This window comes from Pleurodeles waltl, chromosome 5 (genome assembly GCF_031143425.1).
Source record: "Pleurodeles waltl isolate 20211129_DDA chromosome 5, aPleWal1.hap1.20221129, whole genome shotgun sequence".
Lineage (NCBI taxonomy): Eukaryota > Metazoa > Chordata > Amphibia > Caudata > Salamandridae > Pleurodeles > Pleurodeles waltl.
The window spans coordinates 654,031,044-654,056,668 of record NC_090444.1 but is presented as its reverse complement, the minus strand read 5'-3'; the positions used below and the strand labels follow the sequence as shown (position 1 = coordinate 654,056,668).

The 25,625-nt window shown below is 44.9% G+C and overlaps 1 protein-coding gene across 2 annotated transcripts in view; it reads left to right on the top strand.

Moving 5' to 3' along the window:
- The window catches only part of UNC93A (unc-93 homolog A), a 476,402-nt gene that overhangs the window by 170,559 nt on the left and 280,218 nt on the right, over nucleotides 1-25,625 (top strand). The window contains exons 2-3 of one of the 2 annotated variants that reach the window (XM_069234531.1): nucleotides 21,668-21,849; nucleotides 23,226-23,452. In XM_069234531.1, the coding sequence (XP_069090632.1) occupies nucleotides 21,668-21,849; nucleotides 23,226-23,452 (409 nt within the window). The remainder of the gene's footprint in view (nucleotides 1-21,667; nucleotides 21,850-23,225; nucleotides 23,453-25,625) is intronic. The other variant, XM_069234532.1, reaches the window with a different exon arrangement.

Below are 25,625 nucleotides of genomic sequence, written 5' to 3'. Positions count from 1 at the left end.
GCAATGGACTGCACCCATGTCCGACTTGTCCCACCTATAGCAACCAAACATTTATACAGGAACCAGGAAAATACTCATTCCATAAATGTGCAGGCCATAGTGGACCACCGTGGGCTATTTACCAACATTTTAGCCAAGTATCCTAGTAGTGTTCATGATGCCTACATATTCATACACAGCAGGATAAACCAACACCTCCAGGATGGCTAATAAGCAATGGTCAACAAACCTAGCAATATACACACAACACACCAACCCTGTAGGATACACAACACATACACCACTCCACAAACACATGGCCAGGGTAACACAGATGTGCAGGTAATAATACATATACATCATGCTGTAGTACAGCACAGTCAGTGCATAGCACAAACACATACACCCACATGTACGTACCACACCCACAACTTGACAGGCATACCACGTGAAGGACAGGTGAAGCTATGTACCCTTTGCTAACATAAGATGTCCACAAACCACCACAAATGCCCACAGGTTGGCTACTAAATACACGTCACACACACACATTACACCAAACAAAGAATAGCACAGCAATGTCAATGCATGTAAAGAAAGTCACACATAGGCACAGCCCCCTTAAATTATGGTGTGCAAGTCTCTGGCAGAACATACATAAAATGCCAGACATCTGGTGCCAATACCAACTACATCTCATCTACACATACCTGACTTACCTGTAGTGTGCATATACATCTTCCTGATGCATTGGGTCACACACATAGGAATGCCAAATTAACTGTCGTTACATATCATGTGCAAGATTTGTGAGAAGTGGCACCACACCTACTGTAGTGCCACCTCACATGCACCACTTACTGTCCCCCAACACCATTATGTCATGTCTGTACCGTAGACATTCAATGGCCCACCATAGGGCAGAGTCACTGTTAGACAGTGCAGATCATGGATGCCATAGTGAGACCCTGTAGGAGTAGAAGCCATCACTGACCTTACATGCACTGTGCTAAGGGATACATTTGTAAAGTAGCTGTGACCCATCCCATAGCCTTCACTGTGCATGTGTTGACAGTATAAATGCAGATCCATGTATTGGAAGAAAGGAGAAACACTGGTAGTAATGTTGATCATCCTGAAACAATGGGATACACACCCTTGTACACCTGATGGCTGGCATAAAAATCAGCTGTCACTCAAGGTTACTAAAGACCATATGTAAGAGCCCCTAGTGCCATCGTCATGCACTGCACTGTATGTGCAAGCTGGCGGATGACCACTCTTTTGTGACTTGATGCCACCTTGTAAACAGGCCCTCCTCCCATGCAGCACTTTGCATGGAAGGGGCGTGCAATGTGTGTTGCTGTAGATGTGTCACCACAAGACACATAGCATGATGACACTGACTCAGATGTAGGTGTTTCCTAAAACCTGAGGCAGTGCCAACATCAAACACCATCCCAGGGATGGCGTTTGCAGGTTGCAATAAGGAAATATACTGTGATTTGACCTCATAAGAATGTGCCACCTATGCGTGCTGCATACTGCTGCACACATAGAAAGAAATTATTGTCCATGAAGATAGTATATGTAAAGGAAGGTGTCCCTTTCTGCACAGATTTATCTTCCTCCACAGGACAGCCATACAAGCACCCCGGTGCCAGGTTGGCAGCGTTGGTGCAAGATGCATACTTGGAGCCGGGGACAACAAAGGGTTGCCTTTTAACATATTACACTTTGGTGCCTTCCTGCATAGTGAATATGATGCAGCAAGGCGCTGCCAATTTTGGAGCTCTGTTGTGCTCTGTCATTTACTCTTTAAAATGGGCCTAAGTGTTGTACTTCATCTGTGCTTCCACATGTCAGAATGACTGGGAGGTCCAGACTTTGTAGGGCTACCATATTGTCACTACATGCAATGTGGTGGAAAGGACATTTGACATCCTCAAATCCAGATTCAGGTGCTTGGACCTGACAGGAGGCAGCCTTCTTTATGCCCCACCCATTGTGTGTAAAATAATCCTCACATGTGCCATCCTGCACAACGTATGTGTGCGAATGAACGTGCCATTGTACGACCAGGTTGCTGACATGCCTGAGGAGGGGGATGGTGCTGACGATTTGGAGTGGGAACAGAACAACACCCTTGGGGGGGTACCGATGAGACAACATATTGTTGACAACTTTTATACATAAGAACCACAGAAATCACCATGTAAAATTTGTAAATAAACACTTCACATTTTCCCACCAATCCTACCTTTTTCTATTCAATCTCCACTACATATACCATAGGAATGTGACTCCAACCTCAGGGAGCATGTAACAACACTAATCTAAGTATTGTAGCAACATAATATGTGATGTTATAGATCATACTGCCTCTATTACACATCATTAACAGCCTTATCACAATCCATGGACCACTACATATTTTGTACATTCACGTTGCCAACTTGCTAATCAATAGCCCATCACACCCAACTACATCATGATCTAATAGGATGTATGCAAGGGGCCCATATATGAGGTAGGGGATGTCAAAAAATTGAACTTAAGTAATGTTGGAACTGAACACTGTCACAACTCACTGTGATAGGTGCAATGGCTGCATGGAATATGTGTGACGAAGGGGGGACTTAATCAGTAACTATGGTCATCATGATTTGCCCAGGGATAGTAACCAATGGAAGAAGTCGAGCCTGCACAGTCTATCCAAGGGATACTGTCCTGCCACTGCCATTAGGCACAACCTTGACACAGGGTAAACTTGACCTCACTCATTTCACACACACGTCTGTGGAATGCATATTGGTTTGAATGAGAATTTATGCCGCTAAGGCTGCAGGTCCACAATACAAAAACAACAACTATTGGCAAAAGCAATGAGTTAAATCAAAAATGTGTGATCAAAGCATATTCTGGGTGTAATGTAGGCAGAGTGTGTCGCACACACTCTGTACCAAAGATGTACACGTCAGCCAAATATGCTGTCTTCACACATGTCTCAGGAAGAAATATATCTAAATATGGAGACAGATGTGTGGTTGTATTTCCTAGGTAACAACAGTTCGTCCATCATCAACAATGCCTGATCTGTGTATGCATCTTTAAATGGTATGCTCTGCATGACAACAGCACACATCACATACCAAAACACAATACACAGTCCCACTCACAATACAGAACAATTGCATGGTGCTAAATGTTAAAATGTGTCCCATACATGTTTTGGACTCTAAAAGCACAATCTGGAGTGGGTGCGTTACTATGTGTCACAATGTCCAATATGATCAGATATCCAATATCACATTGAGTCGGAGTACACCTAGCCATGTAGATAGGTTGTTCCAAGAGATGAATACAGACTTGAGATGATTTCTAACCGTTACATCATACAGTCAGGGTTAGAGGCAGCTAGATTGTGGGATGCTGGAAGAATTGCATGACCATGTGCCATGGAGGGTGTGGATGGACAGCTCAGAAATGCCCACTGATAGTTCCAAATAGTACACGCCATGTCACCTGGAGACTACACAAGTGCTGTGCCATAAGTTATATGTGTGTGTGGCACTCATTACATCTCACAAATACCACTAATGGTATGGGAACTAACAAGTTGCCAGTAGGAGGTGAAGGCAAGATCTCAACATCACCCATGTTAAGTGTTGGATTCTGTCCCCATATCACCACACAATGTAGTTGTAGAAAATGCGTACAAAGCAGTAGCTGCCAAATATCTGTGATTGATAGAGGACATAATACATAGCTTCACAGCAATGCCAGAAAATAATAGGGAAATGAACAGAGATACTCCAAAACACATCAATGATTGCAGGTCTGTCCTTCACATATGTATATTGAGGCTGGCCAGGTATCTACATCACCCAGACATCTTTGGCACTACCATAACATGATAATTGGCCTTCACCTGGCACCACGACATGAGCCTCTCACATACAATACCATCTGTACCATGCCATTAGTTGATCGTTGAGACCACTATACTCATACAACCCCTACACATGCTGCTCATGGAAACAGACAATGAGTCATATGATTGTGAGAAGTCCTACATGTGCAAGCATCTGAGCACTGTACCTTAGAGGGGAAGGCCTGACATCAAGTGCTGCGTAGCAAAGCAGCACATCCTAGTCTGTATGAACACATTTGAGCATGTGTAGAACCACTAGGGAATCAGCATAGGCTGCTGAGTTCCAATCATTAATGGCCGATATCCCAGATTTGTTAAGTCACAGACCACTGTTCTGACTGCATCAACATATGACAGTCAGGTGCTTATTGTAGCTACACAGGGTCAAGAACAAAATAGAGCACCAGGAACTCGCAGCTTCCAAAACAAACATGTGTTTCTGTTGCCATTCATACCCACACAGTGATGATGGAGAGTAGCCCTACAGACTATGCCACACTGCAACACTGGTACCCCGTGGTATAGCAGAGTATGTGACAGTGATGACAAACATGAACGAGACAGATCTGACAGTCCATTTTGAGGCTAGCACACATATACAACATATTTCAGCACACTTTCAAACATTATGGCCCCAGCATTGTAATGTGTCAGGATTCAGGACAGAAAACAACCTAGCAGTACCATGATGACATAGGTAGCAAAACACCTGTGACATCTATATATAATCTCCACATGTATTCTCACATGCAAAATGTATAGGTGCCAGTGATGTGACTGCATATGCAATATTCAAATTCCAATATCTGCCCATGCATTAAGATTGTAATGTGACCTTGAACACCCCCTTAGGACACCAATCTCGTAATGTGTTACCAAAATGTACTTACACTTGTTTCTACACACAAATGGCATATAACGTATATCACTAAAACTGGTGTACATGACATCACCAGCAACTGAGATGCATGGATAACCACATGGCACACGTGTACCTGAGCAACAAGACGGAACATCCAACTACAAACCACAGAATCAACACACAATGCACGTAACTCATCAGTGGAAATGTGATGTTAAAGCAGTTCACGTTCAAATTGTAATGGGTGACACATGACTGAGCATGTGTTGGAGTCAGGCCATCTCATATCATCAGTAATGGGTATGTCTAAACACTATTGTCACAGAGTTTACTATGTGGAACACCCATACATTCAGATACTTATACATATCTACACATAGAGCACACGTGTGCCAAACATATGTGGACACACTGTAGGTACACAAATGATTGTATGCTGTTGACTCCGGAACACACTTATTGGTGGAACCAACCAATCACACCCTTACCACATTGCTGCATGGACTTCCACATGTGGCCATACCCCATATGCCACATTGCAGCACAGCCAATGTCATATGTTTGGTAAATCAGGGTGCACTCAAGGACAAAACCAAAAAACACGCAAACAAGAAATGAGGCAAAAAATATGACACAAATGTGTCAAAAGCATCCACCAACGTGAAGAAAATGACACATGGGCCATTAGCAGGAATTCTACGTTCACACTCCGCTTAAAGCAGCCTTGTGTGAAATCAACACATAACCATCATGCGTTGTTATTTTTCACGCGTACACATGTACAATACAAGTCCTATCACCAGAAGGACGCCTAGCTCCAGAAAGTCTGGACCAGATGGAATTGCCGAATTACCTTCATGCGTCAATATAATTGACGCACGTGCATCATGCGTCTAATCAACCAATGCAGAAGCCTAATGCATCAAATTAAAACATGCATAACTGAAAAAAGTGATGCACACGCCCAGGAAGTGATGTAATGGGAAATCCTGTCTACAAGCATGGTACAGTGTTTGTAGTTTCACTTTCTCTTTACAGTTCGTTCTGTGTGTTGGAGCTTGTGGTTGATTGTTGAGTGTGATTGCAAGTTTGTGGTGTCCCTTGTGCCATGTCCTGTGTATTTTGTGTGCATTTAGTCAAAGAAGTTGTAGTTTTGTGTAGTTATTGTCCAGTTTTGTAATTGTATTGTGGGGTATCTGTCAGGGGTAGTTAATTAGTTGGGTAAGTTGAGTTAAGTTAGTGGGATTAAGTTTCCTTTCATGTTTCATCAAAATGTTTCGGGGTGAACTCCATTAATCTGTCGACATGTCTGGCAAGGGGAGGATGAGCAGAATGTCTGCGGATGAGGTGGGAGCTTTTATTTGGCTAGTTGCACACTACCTGCCAATGATGCTGCAAATGAGTGGCCGGGTGATCCTCGGCTATCGGATTTAGGCCAGACGGTTGGCGTGGGGCAAGGTGCTCCACTACCGGAGGCGTGTCTACAATACAGGCCGGAATAACCACCAACTGAAGCATCTCTGGGCAGATCTGGTGGCCAGGGAGCAGGATCTGCTGGATCACCTGGGGATTGAGATCGGCTGAACTGTTGGTAAGTCTCCCATTGGCATACTATTGACTGTTTATTGCTTTTAAATGACAGTAGCAGAACTGATCAAACTGTCCCATTTGGTAATGGGAGTGTCGTGCCCACAGACAGCTTCATAACAATGCCATATATAAATGTTGCAGGGTGTAGCACCACAGTAGTCTATGGCCCAGTGCTAGTGTTCAGATGCGTGGCTCTACCGCATCTGAGTGTATGTGTCATTGAGTGATTGTAGAGGTGTGTCTGTTGCACTGATTTCCACTTAGTGTGTCTGTTGCACTGATTTCCACTAGGATGGGTAGCTCACTTCTCTTAACTAGTTAATACTGAAATTTGTTGTCCACTTCCAGTGACTATGATTTGACACTAAGCATGGTTCACCATTCCTGTCGTACACGTGGACGAGCCCCCTACACAATTGGTGAAGTGGCACGGTTTGAAGAACCTGATATATCCCATATGTTTGAGAATGTGTGTCCTGTGAAGGAATCCAGGGTTTGGTGTGAGGGAGTCATGTGTGTGGAATACAATGCCAGATGTTATAAACTGTTCAATGATCAGATATCATAGTAGGCTGGATGGTGATATCATGGCCCATTTTTAAGAGCCCCAAGCACCACCAGAGGGTCATGTCTTGTGAGGCTTGTGGTGCGCAATGGCCAGCATTGTGTATACAAGTTGGAGACAAGCCACATTTAGGGCCATATGTAACTAAAATTAGAGAGTGCAACGCTGTGGGAAAATTGGCAGTGGCACACTCTGTCATTTTCACAACACAGGAATACGCTGTATTTAACATTATACAGTGCACCCCTGTGTTGTCCTCTGCGTTGTAGCTTATTTTGCAGCCAAGCCCCAACACAGCTACCCCAGTGCCATGATGCACGGATGGCTTCGTTGAGAGGGGGGATAGTTGTTGTGCAGGAGGGACACTGGCCTGCACAAAAACCATCTCCATATGTGATTTGCTCTTACTCTGCGTGTTGCAGAGTGCAGCACGCATAGAAAGAGTAACAAACAAGTGGATATGCCAACTTTTCTCCTCATTGCACCCTGCTAACGCCACCCCTGGCATGGGGTTAGCCAAATTTGCTCTGAATCAGGTGTAAGTAGACTCAAATATCTGGGACAGCATGATAAACTGCAATGGGTGTTGCTGTAGCACATCCACAGCAACACCCATTGCATTTAGACGCAGTAACAGATTAACAGATTTGCTCACACCAGAGTCTTGCCAAATTCAGCACAAACCCCAAGAGGGGCATTAGCAATGAGCAGTAAGGATGAACACTCTTATTTATCCTCATTTTGGGATCTTTCAATGGCGGATGCATTAGGCAGCACACAACTAATTGTATATCCTCTTTGTTGGTTACTTTATTGTGTTGGAAGGTGTCCCTTCCGGCACATAATCAAACTCCTCCTCAACGCAGTCAACTATGCACTATGGAGCAAGGCTCCCTGGATTGACGTATGTAAGCAATATGTGCACAGGCATAGGTGACAACACAGGGGTGCACCATATTGAATTTAAATTGGTGCATCCATGTCTTGTTATGAAGGTCGAGGACTGGGCTGCCAATTTCCTCCCAGCATGGCGGTCCGTCTTTTGCACTCCATGTATGTTTCACTTTTGTGGAATGTCGTTGGCTTGCATGCAGGTCAAGGCCCAACGTGTGCTGTCATGGAACTGTGTGTGAAAGGAATGGTTATGGCAGATCACGTACTGATGGGTGTCTACACCTTGACACATGAATGTATATGTGCTTTACCTATGGATACCAGCTTCCTAGTTAGCAGCTCTCCTAACATATGGTCCACTCTTTGACTCCATGAATGAGTGGTCAGGCCTTGGTGGATGACCAGGACTGTTGAGATGATGGAAAGCATGGCCATCCCACCTTAGGCACGGGGGAAGATGAATAACAAATTTGTAGGTAGATGTGATGTTCAAAGTGTAGCTGACAGCTATGTTGATCAGGCTTGCATGTGTACCTATCAGCTCTGACCCCTTATGTTTACTAACAGCATCCCCTCCTCCAGCTGACATGTCCAAGATACTGGTGATGTATGGTTGGAAATAGACACAGATGAGGAGGAAATTTGGGCCTGATTTATAAAAAGTTAGCACCGCCTTTGTTACTCAAATGTAGCACAAACTTCCAAAATATAAATATATTTTGTACGTTTGCACCGCTTTTGCGTCAAATATATGATGCAAAGGAAGTGCTGACCACATAAATCAGGCCTATGACTTTTCTGGAATGTGTGTTGGAGTGCATGTGTAAATAGATGTAGCAGTGTAAACTAGTAATCTGTTCAGACTCCACCCAATGCTGACACTGATGGTTGTTTGTCTTCATATTACAGCTGCCACCATGACAAATGAGGAGAGGCGTGACTTCCAGAAGATGGCAGTACGGTACAGCCACATCCTGGGAGTGGAGTCAGGGTACCGATGTATGGGTCGCCGCTTCCAGGCAGAGAAGACTACAGGGGAATGGCGGGAATTCCCACATGGGGGCACCAAGCTTCAGGCTCCTCAGCAGTGTACGGGGGCACAGCTAGCACCACATCGGCTTCAGCAGTCATCACACCGGCACAACAGCTCACACCACCTGCTGCCATTGCAACACAGTTGCTGCGTGATCTGCAGAGAGACATGTCCCTCGTTCTAACTTGTTTGGACAAATTGGAGGAGGAAGTTGTGGACAAAAAAAATATGTTAAAATGCATCAAGAAGGAGCTCAAAAAGTCCAAACTGTGACTTCATTGTGATTTGCAACTTCCCAGTTCAGACCCCTCCCTTATGAAGTTATCTGATATTTTATTGTAGGTTTTAGAGGGTTAGTGTTAGGTTAATGTAGGTTTATAGATTAGTTGGGATAAGTGTAGTTTTTTTCTTCTTATGTGTTTATTTGTGGCTGGTTAGGTAGGGGGTCATGTCGGGGTATTACAAAGAAACATATTTTTGTTTGGGATTAGTTAGTAAATGTGTAGTATTAGTATTTGTTGTCCTGCATGTGTCTTGTAACTTAAAGGGGCTGGGGGTCAATGTTTAGAGTGTGGTGTTCAATGTGGAAGTTAAGTTTAGCCTAGGGTAGATAGCTTTAGTTGTTGGATAAGTATAGTTAGTATAGGTTAGTTTAGGATAGGGTAGGTTTTAGTTTTTTTAGGTTACTGGAATTTATAATACATATTTTAGCATTCTCCCATACAATTTGTGTAATATGCTTGAATCTCAGGGTCTTCCTATGAGTGCACAGGGCAAATTGGGGGTTGGCCTAGGGATTATGTCCTGCCTTTCAGTTCCTCTCTTAACATGTGTGTCACTGTTAGAAATGGGGTCTTTGGTTGGCAGACAGGTTACCCCCTGTCCAAGCAAGGATCCTCTCTCAAGTCAGGGTAAGTCACACACAATCCAAATCATCCTGTGACCACCCTCTTTTAGCTTGGCATTGAGCAGTCAGGCTTAACTTAGAAGGCAATGTGTAAAGTATTGGTGCAATACATCATGCGATAACACAGTATAACACCATAAAAATACACCATACATTGTTTAGAAAAATATAGAATATTTATCTGGTTAAAAGCAGGTCAAAACTTTCAAGATTTGATAAGTACACAGTGAAATATCACTTGAGGAAATGATAAAAAGAGTCTTTAGTCTTTAAAAAGCAGCAAGTGTCTCTTGCAAGCACAATGTACCTGGTGTGTGTTCAAAATATCCGCAAGGGACCTCAGAGGAGGAGATGCATGGAAAACGGGGAGGTGTGTGTTGATTTCTCCGGTGCATACATACGATGCGTCGATAATTTTTTCATTTAGGAAAGGCTCTGCGTCAATTTCCGGCGTGAAGACTTGGATCCTCTTTGGGTTGCGCCCTGGGGACTATGCAGAGAAATCTTGGGTGTGCAGGGCGAAGTCACAGGAGCTGCGTCGATCCTGTGCGGGATGCAGGGAAATGTCGGTCGCACGGCGGATGCTGCGTCGATGTTCCTCGCAGGAAGTTGGGCTGTGTCGTTCTGGCTCAGCTATGCGTCTATTCCGTGGGCCGTGCGTCCCAGTTCCAGTCGCAATCCTGGTGCTGCGTCGATCTCCATTCAGGGAGCCGGGCTGCGTCGTTCAGGTTCGGCATGTGGTGATTTTCTCACCGCGATGCAGGCTGTCCGTGGAATTTTCCCCGTAAAAGGAGTTCTTTGCAGGATGAAGTCTTTTTGGCCCTGAGACTTCAAAGAACAGGAGGCAAGCTCTATCCAAGCCCTTGGAGAGCACTTCTCAACAGAGCCAGAGGGCAGCAAGGCAGCAGGGCAACAACAGGGCAGCAGATCTTTGTAGAAAAGTAGTCAGGTGAGTCCTTTGGGCAGCCAGGCAGCTCCTTTTGGTGGGTTGCAGGTTCTGGTGCAGAGTTTCTTTCCCAGGAAGTGTCTAACTTTAGAAGTGTCTGAGTTGGTAGGGTCAGAGGTCCTGTTTAAATACCCAAATGTGCCTTTGAGGTGGGGTAGACTTCAGAGAGTGGCTTAGAAGTGCAAAAGGTCCCCTTTCAGTTCCACCTTGTCTGCCGGGTTCTCAGTATGGAGTGTGGCAGTCCATTGTGTGAGGGCAGGCCACTGTCCTTTGACATGCAAGTGACAGGCCCTCCACCCTCCCAGCCCAGGTAGACCCAATCAGTATGCAGTTGTGTGCCAGTGTGACTGAGCATCCTGTGTTTGATGTTGTCTGAGTGAATGTACAAGGGAGCTGTCAACTAAACCTAGCCAGATGTGGATTGTAAGGCACAGAAGGATTTAAGTGTAGAGAAATGCGCACTTTCTAAAAGTGTCATTTCTAGAATAGTAATCGTAACTACAACTTCCAAAATAAGCAGGATTTTCTATTACCATTCTGGTCATACTAAATATGACCTGGTTACTCCTTTCAGATCAGAATCTACAACTCACACAGTATATGAAGGTAGCCCTAATGCTATCCTATGAAAGGAGCAGGCCGCACAGCAGTGTAAAACAAATTTAGGAGTTTTACACTACCAGGACATGTAGAACACACACTATTCATGTCCTGACTTTTACCTGCATAGCAGCCTGCCCTATAGGCTTCCTAGGGCCTACCTTAGGGGTGACTTATATGTAGAAAAAGGGGAGTTTAAGGCTTGGCAATTACTTTTAAATGCCTAGTTGATGTGGCAGTTAAACTGCACACACAGGCCTTGCAATGGCAGGCCTGAGGCATGGTTAAGGGGCTACTTATGTGGGTGTCACAACCAATGTTGCAGCCCACTAGTAGCATTTAACTTACAGGCCCTGGGCATATGTAGAGCACTTGACTAGGGACTTACAAGTAAATTAAATAAGCCAATTGGGTATGAGCCAATGTCACCATGTTTTAGGGAGAGAGAATATGCACTTTAGCACTAATTGGCAGTGGAAAAGTGTGCAGGGCCCTAAAGCTAGCAAAAATCAGGTCAAAAAAAGAGAAGGAGGAAGGCAAAAAGTTTGGGGGCGACCCTGCAGAAAGGCCATTTCCAACAGTCATCTATTGACAACTGAGCTGTCACATTGGCTACAACATCACATCTACTAGTCCATGCATCTGCCATGCAGCGTAGCCTCCATTCATTACATCTATGTTTGCTTTCTCTTGGACAGGTAAGTCTGGTCCTTCAGCTGTCATTGTAGGGGTCCTGTTTGGACAATGTTAGGAATTGTAACAGATCTGATATCATGCCTAAATGGTACTCTCTCCTTCGACATACACGAGTGCCCATCACTGATGAGGTTAGCCACCTCTGTACCACACCAATGAGTTATTCTGGTACTCCAAGCTGGCTACATTGCCTTTTACTTGGTTTTCTGCCTGACCTGCCGTACATCTTTGGCCAAAGTTCATATCTATCCATCAGTTAATGGGAAGTCTACATCATACACCACTGTCATGTTTGGATCAATGTGTGTAGCTTTGTGGCCCCACAGTTCGGCACTCATATTTCTGATTTTCTGAAGTCATTGTCATGGTTTCACTCAATACTATTATTTTACTGAGTAAATGGATCACAGAAAACGTTGACATGGAAAATGTGTACAAAATGTTTATTTATAGGTGAAAAAGTCTACGTGATATATCTCAATAATGTCCAGGTGTAATACCTCATTTGTGAATAACAGTTTTTTGACACAATCAGAGTCCAGGGTTTAGGGACATGTGTAGTATGTCTTGCTTAGAATGCAAAAATGAGTAAACGCTGGAAATCCTTGGAAAAATGTTAAATGTATTTATTTAGATTTGCCATCAAAGAAACTCCAACCACCTTCAACATATCACCTCTCCCATGGATTTCAGGTTCACTCTCTCACTTCCCATTCTAGAATCTCGACATGTCACAATACAATGCCTCCCAGGAAAAGGGAGACAGGAGCATACCAAGTATAACACAAAATAACTTTACATAGCATAGAAAGAGAAACATAAACAATACTATAAAACAATACTATACAATACTACAACATGTCCTGAGACATGCTTCAGAGTAGTGTCAATCATTGTGGAGGAACAAAAGTTGACAATTGGGAAGTGAGAGAGAATGACAGTCCATAGCAGATAGGTCAACAGTGTGTGGGTGAAGAGTGCACATATCCTACTGTGAAAACACTGGCATGATCTTTAGCACAGAACTAAGGAGAACACTGCCCATGTGGAATAGTCTAGTGCTACCGGTACTCTTCTGAGTAAAGGTGATCTGTTCCACATCTTCATCCTCTGATGTGTGTGGTGTCTCCTGTGCCATTGGTGGTGGTGGTGGTGGGGAGTTAGATGGGGCCACACACACTTCAGTGGTTGAAGATGTAGAGTCCCAATTCACGGCAACTGCCACTTGTGGAATAACTTATGGCATCACTGCAGCAAGGAGGAACTGCTGATTTTTCAGGATAGCAGCAACATCCCGGTGGTAGGCAGCTGTTTGTTCCCAGAGGGAGGCCACTTCATGCTGAATGGAGTCCAGCTTGTTCTCAATAATGCTGCTGCCAGTTTGGGAGTGCAGTTGTTGTGGCCTCTCCCTTATGGCAGCAGCCATGTCCGTCAGACACTCATGGACTCCACGCATTCCCTCTAGGCTGGCTGCCATGGTCTCCATCCCCACCCACACCTGCTTGGCCAGCTCCCACTGGACTCCTACCACTGTCCTCTGGAAGCTTGTCCCTGGATCCTCAGAGTACTCAGCTGTGTCGGTGCTGGAAGGTTGTAATCTTTGGGTGTTGGGTGGGTCGTCTGGGATGGCTGCTACATTGGTTGTCCTCCTTGCAACTGGAGGTGGTGTCTGGAGGGATACCAGGACATCCTGGAGAGTCTCTTGGCTGTCATCTGGTCATCCAGGGCATCGGAGAACTTCAGGACAGGCAGATCAGCAGGAGACCCTTCATCCTCTGTAATGAAATGGTGTAATATCAATCTTTCTATGTTGTGGCAGTTGACATGTCACGTCACTGAATTGCTATTGGAGGTTCAGTGACAACTTACAGCCCAAACATTCTTCTTTTACATTATGGGTGCAATTTATAAGCCCATTGACCCACCTGAGTGTCACGTAAAGGAAGGCTCAAGTGGCGCAATAGGCTGTATCATATTTACAAGGTGTGATGCATTTCCATTTGGTGGCTTGACACCATCTTGTTATTGTGGCCCCTTACTATGCTTCCATTTGCATGGTAGGGCCTTGCAATGGCTGTTTCAGTGGTCAAGCTACACCAACAAACATTGCAATTTTGCCCTGTCCCAGTTTTACCTGTTTTTCATACACCAGGGCGGCACTAAAAGCTTACACTACCCCAGGGGTGGCATTACCAAGGCGCTATATTATTGTTTACTTTGATTGCTCCTCATGCTGATGTTTGTGTATATGTGCTACATTGCACATCACCCATGGACCTAGCAGACTGCAATTTATGTTTTTGGTTGTGCTGGAAGGTGCTCCTTCCTACGCAACTATGATCTGCCCCTCAAGGCAGCCATCCTTGCACTATGGGGCAAGAGATGCAGCATTGTGGCAGTGCAGCTAATTTGACACTGGCACAGGGGTGGACCCAGGGATGGCCAGCATGGGTATTATTTGTTGATGTGAACATCCTTTTCTACATGACAGTGCCTGATGCCACAAAATCATGGGCATAGCCAGTTGACTGATTTTGAACTTAGATCAGGGCCTCAAGCTAGTTTGATGGAGATTTTGCAGGTAGTTGTACTGGTGCATACATTGACCTTCATTACAAGTCTGGCTGACCTATGACCACCAGACTGCCATTGGCAATATGACCACTGCCAACAGCGCAGGTGGAAGTGGCACATGTTGTCCATGGGGAATGCCCCATGGGCCAATGGCCTGGGACTGGCAGAGTCACGTAGGCTCTCATTATTCTAATGAGACTACTGGATTTGGAGCAGCAAGATCGCCCACGGTGTGGGAGACTGAGTCTGACCCACTGCGGGTGACACCTGTCGCTCTAAATCCGGGTTTTGCTCTGGCTAACTAGCAGTGCGTCACCTCCACCAAGAGATAGAGATGATTGGGCAGCCGAGCGCATGACATATTATACTTCTCAGGGAAGTCGTGGTCACTCAGGTCGCATCCGGTTCTCTCATTCACAATTCGGTCTCATATATAAATGACAATAAGAAGCAATATGAGTTTTCAAGACTGGTTTAATAAAAACGACTGCATTTTAGATAGCAAAGCGTGAGCTGCAATAACCAGGATGACATAACATGACAATATTAAAATGGTGACGAGGAGAGTGAAGCATAAGAATAACGCTATCATATTGTCACTAGAATCTATGGACTATTTCCTATCTAAGTCATAATCTGAGCACAGCATGTTAAAGTCTAATTCTGCCTTTCAGGTTCCCCCGGGAGGACATAAACCCTCATACCTGAGCAAAGGCCTGTAGTCTGCGTTAGCATCTGCAGCAAAGCATTCAGCACCCAGCATACAGTCGTGGTTCCCTGGCTGGAATCTCCCTCTTAACGTTTAATGGGAGTAGGAAGTGTTTTTATAATAACACAGCTGATGTTCTAAGAAAATGTCCCTACGTAAGGATGTGTATTTTCTATCAATGTTGGAGACTAAATTTCTACCACGTTCACAGGCAATGTACCAAACTGTAGCCTTGACTGAAGCACAAAGTGATCAAGAATGTCTTGTTTGAGAACTCATTGCTGTGCTAAGCAAAAACAGTTAGATAGATGAAAATAAAAAAAGACCCTAAAACTGGTTATTGTAATATTAACAATGCGAAGCTGAATAAAATATATCTAGGTCAAAGTGCACAGCGGCCTAGTGTGTTAAACTAACGTGCATGGAGCTATAACTAAAATGGCTCCACAACACCCTCCCCTTGTCTATTAAAGTGATTCAAAGCCAAAACTAAAATTTCATTGCTAAAAGTTCAACCTAACATATATATAAAAAACCAGGTAAATTTTGACAAGTTAAAAGGACACACAAGCATACTACGTGGCAATTTAAAACATAAGCATGTGGCTTATAACCTAATTCAACTGGCATGTCAATTTAGAAAAGTTCCAAATTAAGTACAAGCCACGGAGAACAGGAGATCTTCCACTTCGGCAGGTGTCAGAACCGGAAAGGCCGTGCCAAAAATGATCAAGGAGCAAGTGTGTTCCATAGCCCCAGTGTCAACCAAGGCGGCATCCCGTGGAGAGTCTACGTGATATATCTCAATAATGTCCAGGTGTAATACCTCATTTGTGAATAACAGTTTTTTGACACAATCAGAGTCCAGGGTTTAGGGACATGTGTAGTATGTCTTGCTTAGAATGCAAAAATGAGTAAACGCTGGAAATCCTTGGAAAAATGTTAAATGTATTTATTTAGATTCTCCATCAAAGAAACTCCAACCACCTTCAACATATCACCTCTCCCATGGACTTCAGGTTCACTCTCTCACTTCCCATTCTAGAATCTCGACATGTCACAATACAATGCCTCCCAAGAAAAGGGAGACAGGAGCATACCAAGTATAATGCAAAATAACTTTACAGAGCATAGAAAGAGAAACATAAACAATACTATAAAACAATACTATACAATACTACAACATGTCCTGAGACATGCTTCAGAGTAGTGTCAATCATTGTGGGGGAACAAAAGTTGGCAATTGGGAAGTGAGAGAGAATGACAGTCCATAGCAGATAGGCCAACAGTGTGTGGGTGAAGAGTGCACATATCCTACTGTGAAAACACTGGCATGATCTTTAGCACAGAACTAAGGAGAATACTGCCCTTGTGGAATAATCTAGTGCTACCGGGTGCTCTTCTGAGTAAAGGTGATCTGTTCCACATCTTCATCCTCTGATGTGTGTGGTGTCTCCTGTGCCATTGGTGGTGGTGGTGACGGGGAGTTAGATGGGGCCACACACACTTCAGTGGTTGAAGATGTAGAGTCCCAATTCACGGCAACTGCCACTTGTGGAATAACTTATGGCATCACTGCAGCAAGGAGGAACTGCTGATTGTTCAGGATAGCAGCAACATCCCGGTGGTAGGCAGCTGTTTGCGCCCAGAGGGAGGCCACTTCATGCTAAATGGAGTCCAGCTTGTTCTCAATCATGCTGCTGCCAGTTTGGGAGTGCAGTTGTTGTGGCCTCTCCCTTATGGCAGCAGCCATGTCCGTCAGACACTCATGGACTCCACGCATTCCCTCTAGGCTGGCTGCCATGGTCTCCATCCCCACCCACACCTGCTTGGCCAGCTCCCGCTGGACTCTTACCACTGTCCTCTGGAAGCTTGTCCCTGGATCCTCAGGGTACTCAGCTGTGTCGGTGCTGGAAGGTTGTAATCTTTGGGTGTTGGGTGGGTCATCTGGGATGGCTGCTACATTGGTTGTCCTCCTTGCAACTGGAGGTGGTGTCTGGAGGGATACCAGGACATCCTGGAGAGTCTCTTGTCTGATGGTTGTCATCTGGTCATCCAGGTCATCGGAGAACTCCAGGACAGGCAGATCAGTAGGAGACCCTTCATCCTCTGCAATGAAATGGTGTAATATCAATCTTTCTATGTTGTGGCAGTTGACATGTCACGTCACTGAATTGCTATTGGAGGTTCAGTGACAACTTACAGCCCAAACATTCTTCTTTTACATTATGGGTGCAATTTATCAGCCCATTGACCCACCTGAGTGTCACGTAAAGGAAGGCTCAGGTGGCGCAATAGGCTGCATCATATTTACAAGGTGTGATGCATTTCCATTTGGTGGCTTGACACCATCTTGTTATTGTGGCCCCTTACTATGCTTCCATTTGCATGGTAGGGCCTTGCAATGGCTGTTTCAGTGGTCAAGCTACACCAACACGCATTGCAATTTTGCCCTGTCCCAGTTTTACCTGTTTTTCATACACCAGGGTGGCACCAAAAGCTTACACCATTACCAAGGCGCTATATTATTGTTTACTTTGATTGCTCCTCATGCTGATGTTTGTGTATATGTGCTACATTGCACATCACACATGGACCTGGCAGACTGCAATTTATGTTTTTGGTTGTGCTGGAAGGTGCTCCATCCTACGCAACTATGATCTACCCCTCAATGCAGCCATCCTTGCACTATGGTGCAAGAGATGCAGCATTGTGGCAGTGCAGCTAATTTGACACTGGCACAGGGGTGGACCCAGGGATGGCCAGCATGGGTATTATTTGTTGATGTGAACATCCTTTTCTACATGACAGTGCCTGATGCCACAAAATCATGGGCATAGCCAGTTGACTGATTTTGAACTTAGATCAGGGCCTCAAGCTAGTTTGATGGAGATTTTGCAGGTAGTTGTACTGGTGCATACATGGGCCTTCATTACAAGTCTGGCTTACCTATGACCACCAGACTGCCATTGGCAATATGACCACTGCCAACAGCGCAGATGGAAGTGGCACATGTTGCCCATGGGGAATGCCCCATGGGTCAATGGCCTGGGACTGGCAGTTTTGCGTAGACTCTCATTATTCTAATGAGACTACTGGATTTAGAGCAGCAAGATCGCCCACGGTGTGGGAGACTGAGTCTGACCCACTGCGGGTGACACCTGTCGCTCTAAATCCGGATTTTGCTCCGGCTAACTAGCAGTGTGTCATCTCCACCAAGAGATAGAGATGATTGGGCAGCCGAGCGCATGACATATTATATTTCTCAGGGAAGTCGTGGTCACTCAGGTAGCATCCGGTTCTCTCATTCACAGTTCGGTCTCATATATAAATGACAATAAGAAGCAGTATGATTTTTAAAGACTGGTTTAATAAAAAAGACTGCATTTTAGAAAGCAAAGCGTGAGCCGCAATAACCAGGATGACACAACATGACAATATGAAAATGGTGACGAGGAGAGTGAAGCATAAGAATAACGCTATCATATTGTCACTAGAATCTATGGACTATTTCCTATCTAAGTCATAATCTGAGCACAGCATGTTAAAGTCTAGTTCTTCCTTTCAGGTTCCCCCGGGAGGACATCAACCCTCATACCTGAGCAAAGGCCTGTAGTCTGCGTTAGCATCTGCAGCGAAGCATTCAGCAACCAGAATACAGTCGTAGTTCCCTGGCTGGAATCTCCCTCTTAACGTGTAATGGGAGTAGGAAGTGTTTTTATAATAACACAGCTGATGTTCTAAGAAAATGTCCCTACGTAGGGATGTGTATTTTCTATGAATGTTGGAGACTAAACTTCTACCACGTTCACTGAAAATGTACCAATCTGTAGCCTTGACTTAAGCACAAAGTGATCAAGAATGTTTTGTTTGAGAACACAGTGCTGGGCTAAGCGAAACCAGTTAGATAGATGAAAATAAAACAAGACCGTAAAACTGGTTATTGTAATAATAACAATGCGAAGCCGAGTAAAATATATCTAGGTCAAAGTCCACAGTGGCCTAGTGTGTTAAACTAACGTGCATGGAGCTATAACTAAAATGGCTACACAACAGCAGGTTGCCAGCAGCTTACAGACTAGCAATGCCACCTGTATTGTGACACCAGACCTGTATTATGATCAGCGCTACCCTCCAGGTATGTTTCTGCTTATCCGCCAGGCTTTGCATGGCAGTCAAACCCCCATGCAAAGGTTGATGGTAATGTAGTGTGGTGTGCCCCTGGGTGCCCCTGAAAAGCCCATGCCCCTGGCATGGGCAGTGCAGGAGGCCCCATGCCCAGGCCCTTTGCGCTTTCCTCTGCCTGATTTGTAGTGATAAGTGCAGCGTGTGCTGTCACATCCAATGAACCCCAAGATTGGCACTATTTGATCCATCAACAATGTGTTGATGACTGCCCCACAGAGCTGACATGAGGAGACAGATTTCCACCTGCCATCCCAGTGTGATACTCATAATGCCAACCTCGGAGGGTACACTGCACTAGCAGTCTTAACAACACCAGACTTGTCCATGCACTACCCCCATCCCTCAATGTGATATAGTTCACCATGATGTTCACAGGCATACACCATATGTTGTGTTTGGTGATTTTTGTCTCATTCCTATGTGGCTCACATGGTTGTGTCAGAGTAGTTGTGGGCTCAGCCTGTATGTGTTGTGACCTACAGATTGCAATCTGTAGTGCATTTTTCCTCTAGTGGCACAGTTCTGATCTGCGTCAATATGTGTGGCTTTACACTGCACCAGGTTAGTTACACTGGGTAGTGCCATGTTTCCTGTGATACTGGACCACCCTGCAATTCCCCCAGCAGCTGCCCAGATTACTTTTCCCTGCACCCAGACAGGCATCCTTACTGCATGATGGAGAAGTGGCTGCCTTATGAGGATGTGTTGTTTATGTGCGTGGTGCTTCCTGCACATGTCTGAGTAATGTTAGCTAAGGTGCCATTTTAATGTGTGCTGTAAGATGCAGCACACATATGTTTTGGCAATGGGACAATGCAGTTGCGAAGTGTTTCTGCAAGAGACACCACCATGACGTAACCCCAGGAACGGTATTGACTGATTTCCTAGTCTCTGATGTCTAAGTTGTGTTGGTAGAGTTTCTTTGACTATATGCAAAGGATGCTGTGATGACACAACCAGAGGCACAGTAATTAGACATGCCTTCCATCCTATGTGCTGCATATGTACATGTTGGTATGTGGCCCTGGTGATTAACACATGTCCAGGTTGTGTATGTGTTGTGGTGCATAGCACAACCAAGGTGTGTGTACCCGTGTTGCTTCTGTTTGAATTGTGCAACTTGATTCATGGGCAATTTGTCCCTCTGCACTCCTTTCACATGCATTGAGTGTGTCCTATGTGCCTCCCCCTTCTTGTATTTGTTAATTTTGCATTTAGTTACCCCATGCAACTTAGCGTGCATTTGTGGTGGTTCCTGATAGTCTGCATTATCCTTTCCTGCGATTCCAGTTGCCAGTTCCTCCAGGATGACCGCTTCAACCATCTCCTCCATCTCATCCAGGTCCTTCTGTGGTGCTGAACTTCCACCTTCCAATTTGCAGTGCTGTCTTTCTGTTCCTTTCCATTTTCTCCTTAGTTCTTCACTTACAATCATGCCAGTGTTTCTTGCACTTGGTTACAGTTTTTCTCACCTCTGCCACACTGTTAATTTTGTCTGCTATCTGCTACCATATTGCCTTTCTTCTGCCAATGGGCAATGTGGAGGTGACGAATAGTTGATGTTGGTGCTCCGTCACCTCTCTCACAAGGATTTCATGCTCCTCCACCCTAAATCGACACTCTCTTTTTCTTCTCCTTCCCCTGGGACTTCTGTGTGTCCTTCTGGCTGGTTCCTGGTTGTTTGGGGTCAACATGGGGTCTCTACTGCCCTGCTGGTTCCATTTTCCCCCTGCTTTGCAAAGTTTCCTACATTAGCATCTAAAGTTGACGCTAATGCGGGGTTAAAATGGTGCATATCGGTTTGCGACATGTTTACGTGCGGTAAAATGGGTTAGCGTAAATTTTGCAGCATTAACTTCATTTTGCCTTATGACAGGGCGCATAGGTTAATTTCAACATTTTTTACTCTAACCAGTTTTTAGCACCATCCTGCATCAGAGTATAATTATGAGGCCCTGGTGGCTCTAAAAAATGGCTCAAGCCAGCGCAAAACCTTTTACATCAAAACTGCGTTTGCTCAGTTTTGCCTCAAAAAGTATAAATATGGGTCTTAGTGTCTTTGACAGGGCTTCACATGTACAGTCAAATCAATCACACATCTATGTAACATCTGCTAATTTATCTCAAGGTGCAGGAAGGGGCTATTTAACTACATTTCTTGATGAGCAATGCTTATTTTTGTCTTCACAGAGCAGCCTGAACTCTGATGGCGGCTTAGGTGTGGCCTCCCTAAGTATTATTTATGCAGCCCTCATCATTTCTTCGATGTTTGTCCCACCAATTCTGATCAAGAAGCTTGGCTGCAAGTGGACCATCACTGTCTCCATGTGTTGTTATGTTGCATATTCTCTGGGAAACTTTTACGCAAGCTGGTAATGTTAACAACATTTACTAGTGCATGCCAAAGTTCAGGGAAGTACAGATCATACCATTCGCTCATTTAGATGTAGTAAAGTCAAGCCGATGCATACCTGTGGCTGACTGCACTGGATTCTCCATCTTCTATAAAACTCATTGACTTTTATAAGAAGAGGTGAACTCTCTTTTTGAGGTACACTTCACAGAGCAGATGTCATGGTGAAGCATGATTGATTGCACATCTATATAGCTTAGAAAATGGTTGGAACATTTGGTAACCAAATGTTTCCTCGCCATTCAATCTTAAAACACGTTTAATTGATTGTGCTACCTAGTCAGCCAAAGGGATTTTAATAGCACAAGATCCATCAGACAGTCAAAGTGTCACTTTTCAGAAATTAACAATATTCGCAATACATCATCACTAACAATTTAAAATGAGATTGTTGTACCAGTGCAAAGATTACACAATTACCAAATATGAGATTTGGGGCCACATGTACGTAGCCTTTTGTTTGTCCCAAACAGCAAATCGGGCTGTTTGCGATGTGCAAAATGCACCTTCCCACGTACCAACCAATTTTTGCGATTCGGTAAACTATTTACCAAATCGCAAAAAGGGATTGCGACTCGCAATTAGGAAGGGGTGTTCCCTTCCTAATTGCGACTCACAGTCCCACATGTGGTTGTTTTGTAACCGCAAATGCGGTCGCAAAACAATCGCAGTTAGCACCAGTTAGCACCAGTGGACCCCTTCTCCTTTGTGAATGTCAGTGAAAACATTTTTTCAGAGCAGGCAGTAGTCCAAAAAAATTAAACAAAAACTTTTCATTTTTTGATTTTGAAATGCATCTCGTTTTCCTTTAAGGAAAATGGGCTGCAAAAGCAGTCACAGACATGGTGGTCTGCTGTCTCCAGCAGGCCACCATCCCTGTGAGGGCCGCCATTTCCAAGGGGGTCGCAAATTGAGACCTTCCTCACGAATAATCATGAGATGGGCATTTGTGACCCCCTTGCAAATCGCTAATAGTGTCATTGACACTATACAACATTTGGTTTTGCGATTCACAAATTGCGAGTCGCAAAACCAAACGTTGGTACATGCGGCCCTTGCTGTTCTGTGCCCACATTGCATGGACCTTTTCTCTACTGCTAAAGCACAGTCTTGCATAATAAAATTACAACAGTATGATGGTCACAGGTTAAACAGACTGTAATAAATATTATAATTCAATTACTATTTTCAGAAAAAAGGTTTTTTTTCATGTCAGTGCTATACCACATTGCAGTTCTGTAATCATTTCCACTTGCTGTGAAGATCCAGTCTTTATTTAATGTAAATAACTGGGCCATCATAGCAAATTTGTAATAGTTACACTTTTTTTACCAGGTACACCCTGATCCCCACCTCTGTTATCTTGGGACTGGGAGGTGCCCCCCTGTGGGCTGCCAAGTGCACCTACCTCACAGTGAGCGGAAACAACTATGCAGCAAAGGCAGGAAAAGTTGGCAGGGACATCGTCAACCAGTACTTTGGAGTCTTCTTCCTTCTCTTCCAGTCATCAGGAGTTTGGGGAAACCTAATTTCATCCCTAATATTTGGCCAGAGCCCAACAGGTAAAACTTTCCATGCCTCTGTAACTATTTTTTAGGTCCAAATGTCATTTATATTGGATGCTGATGCTAACAGGGACACAAAATGACCGATCAGACTGAGATGTGGATGTAAGTCAGTATTGTGGAGCAGTTCTGGAGGCCACACAGTAACAATGCAAAATACATGGGAAAGACCCACCATTTACCAAAGATGGCGTCTTGACATTCAGGCATATAGCGGGCACCAGAAACACATACTTTATCATTTCCAAAAGTACACGTTGCTGCTTATCATTAGGAAACTCTGCCTCTTATGACCCCTGTTAGAAGTGGGGTATCCAGTTGGCAGTTAGTTTGCACCCTGTCCAAGTAGAGACCCTCACTCTAGACAGGCTAAGGGAGATACTCAGCTCAAATAACCCCTGCTCACCCTCTTGGTAGCTTGGCACGAGATCTCAGAAGCAATGTGCAAATCATTTGCACATAGCACACAGTAATACAGTGAAAACACCACAAAAGGACACCACACCAGTTTTAGAAAAATAGCTAATATTTATCTATGTAAAATAAGACCAAAACGAGAAACATCCAACGATGAATTCTGCAAGAATTAACTTAAAAATACAGTTCCTTGAAGTTGATAGCTCCGTCTGGGGTTATCACAGTTCAGGCCGGCCGCAGTGTCGGGTGCCAGCTATAGTGTCTGGAAGACCCATAAACAGTACCTTGGAATGTAGGGTGCCGTGGTCCTCATGATTAGATCCGGTGTGCGGCATCGCTGGCGAAGCAGGCGTAGTTTCCAGAGGGGGTGCGGGGGTCATCGGGCCCTTGAAGTCACACGCGTTGCAGATCGAACTCTGGGCTGATGACGAAGTCAGGAGCACTGACGTGGATGGTGTCAGGGCTACGGTGCAAAGCAGGACAATGCGACTTGTGGTGCACACAGGTCATGGTGCAGGCAGGGGCATTGTTGTTGCTGAAGCGCTGTTGTCGATAGGCCCAACATGACAGTGCGGCGCTGCGCGGGCTTCGTGCAGCACCCACGGGTCATGGTGCATACAGGGGCATCTGTTGACAACGATGGAGTCAATGGCGTTGGCATCGGTGGACCGGGGCTGCAGTGCAGAATGGGAAGGTACTTTGTGTACCTCACAAGGCGTGTCACAGGCCATGGTGCAGACATTGGCACCGGTGTCACAGTGGAGCAGCGTCATCGGGGATGCCAAGGCTGTGGTGTGAGCAAGGCGATATGGAGTGCGGTGCCCAAAGGTCACGGTGCAAGCAGTGGCTTGGTGACAGTGTCAGGTGGTGGCATCGGTGAGACCAGGTTTGTGGTGCAACGTGGGACACGACTCTTTGTGGCGTCATCAGGTCATGGTGCAGACAGCGGCCTTGTTGACAGCATCACAATAGTTTTGTTTCTGTTGCAGCACAAAACACACAGTTCCCAGTGCTGTAGGCAGATGAAACTGAAGTCTTTGATATCCCTGAGACTTTCAACAGGAGGCAAGCTCTACTCCAAGCCCTTGGATAAACTTCACAAGCAGGATACACAGAAAAGTCCAGTCTTTGCCCTCTTTAAGGCAGAAGAAGCAACTGCAGGCCAACCTAGCAAAGCACACACATCAAAGGGGCAGTACTCCTTCTCCAGCTCTTCTCCTTGGCAGAGGTTCCTCTTGATCCAGAAGTGTTCTAAAAGTCTGGGGTTTTGGGTCCACTACTTATAACCCTTTCTGCCTTTGAAGTCGGCAAACTTCAAAGGAAAGTCTCTGTTGTTCACAAGATCTCACCTTGCCCAGGCCTGGCCCCAGACACACCTGGGGGTCAGAGACTGCATTGAGTGAGGACAGGCACAGCCCTTTCAGATGTAAGTGACCACTCCTCCCTCCACTCTAGCATATCCTGATTCATCAGGATATGCTGGCTACACCCTTTTGTCACTGTCTAGAGGTAATTCACAACAGCCCAAATGTCAGTCTGACCCAGACATGAAATACACAAATAGGCACCGGCACAGAATGGTTTAAGCAAGAAAATGCCCACTTTCTAAAAGGGACATTTTCAAATGAATAATCTAAAAAACAACTTCACTAACAGATGTATTTTTAAATTGTGAGTTTAGAGACCCCAAACTCCAAATTTCTATCTGCTCTCAGAGGGAAACTGCACTTTAAGGATATTTAATGGCAGCCCC